This window comes from Tupaia chinensis, unplaced genomic scaffold (genome assembly GCF_000334495.1).
Source record: "Tupaia chinensis unplaced genomic scaffold, TupChi_1.0 Scaffold000486_1, whole genome shotgun sequence".
Taxonomy (NCBI): Eukaryota; Metazoa; Chordata; class Mammalia; order Scandentia; family Tupaiidae; genus Tupaia; species Tupaia belangeri.
The window spans coordinates 384,785-389,404 of NW_006159998.1; the positions used below are offsets into that span (position 1 = coordinate 384,785).

The 4,620-nt window shown below is 38.7% G+C and overlaps 1 protein-coding gene across 1 annotated transcript; it reads left to right on the top strand.

Annotated features, from left to right (window-relative positions):
* The first annotated feature begins 1,749 nt into the window (after positions 1-1,749).
* Positions 1,750-2,733, top strand: LOC102472593 (olfactory receptor 10AG1). Its single transcript, XM_006156280.1, has one exon. The coding sequence runs from the start codon at positions 1,750-1,752 to the stop codon at positions 2,731-2,733; it is 984 nt and encodes a 327-aa protein (XP_006156342.1).
* Positions 2,734-4,620: the final 1,887 nt, after the last annotated feature.

The following is a 4,620-nucleotide window of genomic DNA, read 5'->3' on the forward strand; positions in this document are numbered from 1 at the left end:
CAGCGGTCACGCGCTGGCCCGGCGGTCACGCGCTGGCCCGGCGACAACGCACCAGCCCCAAGCGCGCGAATGTGCGCGGGACCCAGTGCCACCTCCCGTTCGCTTGTCCAGCCAGAGAAAGGAATGACGGTAACCTCAGCTGATCCGCGCCTCCGGCCCGAGTTGGCACAGAGAGCGGGACACACCCAGCGCCAGAGAGGCAGTGGGGGCCAGGCGGCCTGGGCTGGGACACGCGGAGCAGAGGCCCGGCCACGCAGGCCCGGCTGCACAGGCCCTCATGCGATCACTGTTTTAAAACTGCAAATAACCCATTTGTGACCTATTTTTTGAGAGGAGGTTTTTGCGCTCACTAGACAGACAGAGAGACAGAGAGATAGAAAGCGAGAAATCATCCCCCAGGAGGGATAGCCATGCCACAATCCCTTCTCCTCCGTTCTCTAGGGATCATGGGCATGCACACACATGTGCTTGGCGTGAGTTTTAAGCCACCAGATCCGGGACGGGAACCTTGGTCGACTACATGGGAGTCCAGCGACATAGCCATTACACTAACTGCTGGTCCCAGACTTGCATTTTCTTAAGATTGCTTTTTATAGAAGATCCATCAGGTGGAGGAAAGGAAAAGCTGACATTAACCTAGGAACTTCTATTATGATGAAAGGAAGTTTGGAAAAAAGTTTGCTTCTGACAGTTATGTGAAGGTTGAAACTTGAAACTGGATGACTAAAAATAAATAAATAAATAAATTTAGATAAACTGGAAAACATGTTGAAATAAATAAGTTATAAAACTGGTGGTATAGATTAATAATGGTGAAATATAATTATCAGGGCAGGAAATTTTATAAGAACATTTGTGGGGGAAAAAAAGAACCTGAACTCAATGATTTTTAATATTCACATTAAAAAGTGAGACAGTTAGGCCTACAGGAAGTGTAGTCTTAGGTGCTAGACTCCAACATGACTGACCAAGGTTAAAGTCCCAGATATGACCACTTAGAAATCACTTCAGGTGGATGTGTTTCAGTGCCTAAAATCCCAGGAGGAAAATGGAGAAGGATTTGCAGTGAGGCCAACCCCCTGGAGGGTGATTTCTCATGTTCTCTCACTTTCTCTGGGTGAGCTCATGCTCCTTATGGAAAAACATAAAATAAAAACTAAAAGTGAGATAGTCATACAGATGGGGGAAAAAAAAAGAACATTTTACCCTTGGTGTCAAATAAGTGGAAAATGTCATAGCTGAATATACATTGTGAGGAAGTGAAATTCTCTGTATAATGAAGTAAGCAAAAATAAAATAAGCCAAAAAGACTTCTTGGGTACACTTGAGCCTTAGAAGGCAAGCACTATGTTGAAAGACAGGGAAGCTTTTCCCAAGAGGGAGGTTGAGCAAACCCTGGAGAAAAAAGGAATAATGTGAGATGGTGGATAGATGATAATTCTACATTGCAATGAACGTTAGCTCATTTGCATACTCTCTTCCCATACTATAAGTTTAATAAAAAATGTAAAACTATAAGGATTTTATGGCTATACTAAGACTGTCAATCTAAAAGAACTCAATTGTTTAAGCATTTTACTGATTAAATGTATTTCGTTTTTGTGCAGATGAATTCATTGTTCCTGTTTTCACATCAAATCTTCTAAATCACAGAATACAAGTATTAGAAGAATACAAGTATTAGAAAGAAACTGAACAATTACACAGATTAAAATTTAAGTACTGACCTAATTGTAAAAAGAAAGAAAAATGCCATCGAGAAATATAAATCTACAGAAAGAAAACAAAGTAAAAAATACAGAAACCAATGTCACCATCATGAGAGACTTTGTACTCTTGGGCTTTTCTGATATTCCTGAATTCCACTGTCTTCTTTTTGCAGTATTCCTTGTTATCTATATGATTATTCTGTTAGGAAATGGCATCATCATTCTAATAATAAGAGTAGATTCTACTCTTCACACACCTATGTATTTTTTTATTAGCAATTTTTCTTTCCTAGAAATCTGTTATGTATCTGTCACTCTTCCTAGAATGCTCATGGATCTTTGGACCCAGGAAGGAACTATTTCTTTTTCTGCCTGTGCTATACAAATGTGCTTCTTCCTTATGCTAGGAGTCACAGAGTGTTTCCTTCTGGCTGTGATGGCCTATGACCGCTATGTGGCCATTTGCAACCCTCTGCACTATGCTCTAGTCATGAACCACAAATTCTGCATCCAGCTGGTGGCTGCCTCCTGGATCAGTGAAATTCCGATCCAGGTAGGGATGACTGTCCAGATTTTTACTCTTCCCTTTTGTGAATGCAACCAAATCAATCACTTCTTCTGTGACATTCCTCCCATGCTCAAGCTGGCCTGTGGAGACATCTTTGTAAATGAGATGGTGGTATATGTATGTGCTGTGTTATTTGTCACTCTTCCCTTTATTTTGATCCTTGTATCCTATAGCAGAATTATCTCGACCATCTTGAAGTTGGCATCAAACACGGGAAGGACCAAAGCTTTTTCAACCTGTTCCTCCCACCTTATAGTTGTAGTTTTATTCTATGTTTCAGCCACTATCAACTATTTAAAACCCCAATCCAATCAATATAAAGGAATAGACAAACTGCTCTCCCTTTTCTACACCATTATGACCCCAATGTTCAATCCAATGATATACAGTCTGCGGAACAAAGATGTTACAGAGGCCCTGAAGAAATTCCTTTCCAAATTGCTAGCAAACCTTTGAAGTAACAGAGTTAATTTTCATTTCTTTAATTTGTGCATGTATTTAATTGAAATCTATGCCCATCTTATTCTGAGTAAGTTAATGATATAATTTATTTTTACTGGCCCCTATGTACTCCATTATGACATTATGTTAATTTAGTTAACAATATTGTAGTTTTCAAATCATCCTTCATTCTCACTTAAAGCTTGTCAATAGAGATGTTTAACAATGCATAAAAAGGTGACACATTGTGGGTCCTAAGTTGATAATTTTCTAGAAACTACATTAGCATTCTCTATTGAAGAGACAAAGCATCCTTATTATTCTAATATTTAACAATTTCAAACCTGAATGTATGTGTACTAGAAGTCTAATACACATAACTAGTATATAGTATCTTTATTGCAAGACTATTTTTCTACATAAAGAAAATTGGAATAATGAATGGTATAGTGAGAGGTAATTTAATAAATATTTGAGTAAATACATTAGACAATTTTCTAGTCATTATAAAGATCATGTTATGACTGTATAGTAATAGCCCCAATCAGTTCTTCTTTCTTGTACCCATGTTTTCTTTGTTGTCTCCTCCCACATAGACTTAGTTTAGTCATGCAATCAGCCTTGGCCAATGAGACATTTGCAAACACAAATAGTCCTTGGGCATTAGGACTTGTCTTTTCTAATAATGGAATCGTTCCACTACAATGTCAAAAGCCAAGGCTAGACTCCTACACAATGAGAAAGATGATTTAAAAAGCTACAGCTCATATTTAAATAAATAATATAAATCTAATCTAAATATACTTCTGATATGCTGTTTTAAGTGTTGTAAAACTACTGGGGACAGTAAGTGGCACAGTGGTTCAGATGCTGAACTTTCATATGGCCAGTTGCAGTTATTGTTCTGTACCTGATGGCTTGCTTTCTCACTTTCTCTAGCTCTCTCTCTCTGTCCCTCTCTGGTAAGTACATGTGCCCTGTAGCAAATTAAAACATAAGAATAATGATAAATTGTTGGGGACCAGCCTCGGCGGGGGTGGGTTAACTCGTCAGAGGGGGCGCAGGGAAGGAAGACTATGGCCTCAGTGCCTTTTTCATGCACGTCCTCAGCCAGACACCCCCAGAGATCGCTCTCTGAGGAGTGACGACTGCTAGGAATCATCGTGCCTTTTTATTGAAAATGTAATACATGCAAGTAAATGGGTGAGGGGCTACGTGTTCTAATTATCAATTCATAAAGTTTTAACAATATAGATCACAGATTCCATTCAGGGTTTGACTAAAGGCAGGTCTATTAATCATCGATACAGTTCAACAATTGTCTGATTGATGTAAGCAGGATTTTGGGAACTTCTGGGAGTGTGGTTTTGGAGAACAGTTCCAGCAAGCAGAGTTAATTATTAGCTGATGTTCAGCAGCAGCTGTCTTGTGATTACTAAAAGAAAATCTCAAGTATTTAGGTATTAGTTCTTATGGATCTCAATAAAGAATAATATTTATATAATTCTATAAAGATCTAAAATTTAATTAAAGGAATCCTAATATATTTACCTATCCTGAAGGGGTGAAGTTATTGTTCACTTGGTAAGGGCGGGGACAGTTTTTTCAACTGGCAGTAATGTGACTAACAAGCTAATGAAAAACTTTAAAATGGGTTTATGGTGTTGTGTATTCACTTGTGTAGCCTATGGCACCACTGTTATGTATTTTGTTAGAACATTAGTTACCATAGGGTGAGAGTGTCCTGGGCCAGTTTTGGCCTAATTCTATTGTATGTAAAAAGGTTATTTATATTAAGTGTGTCTTGAAAGGCCTTCCAAAGGTCAAGAAGAACTTCAGCACACCCTCCATTGTACCTCATGGATGAAGCGTTGTAATTAACAGTAAGTGGTCAAGGTAAAG

Coding starts and splice junctions, on each gene's coding strand:
- LOC102472593 (XM_006156280.1), top strand. CDS start 1,750: ATGCCATCGAGAAATATAAATCTACAGAAAGAAAACAAAGTAAAAAAT.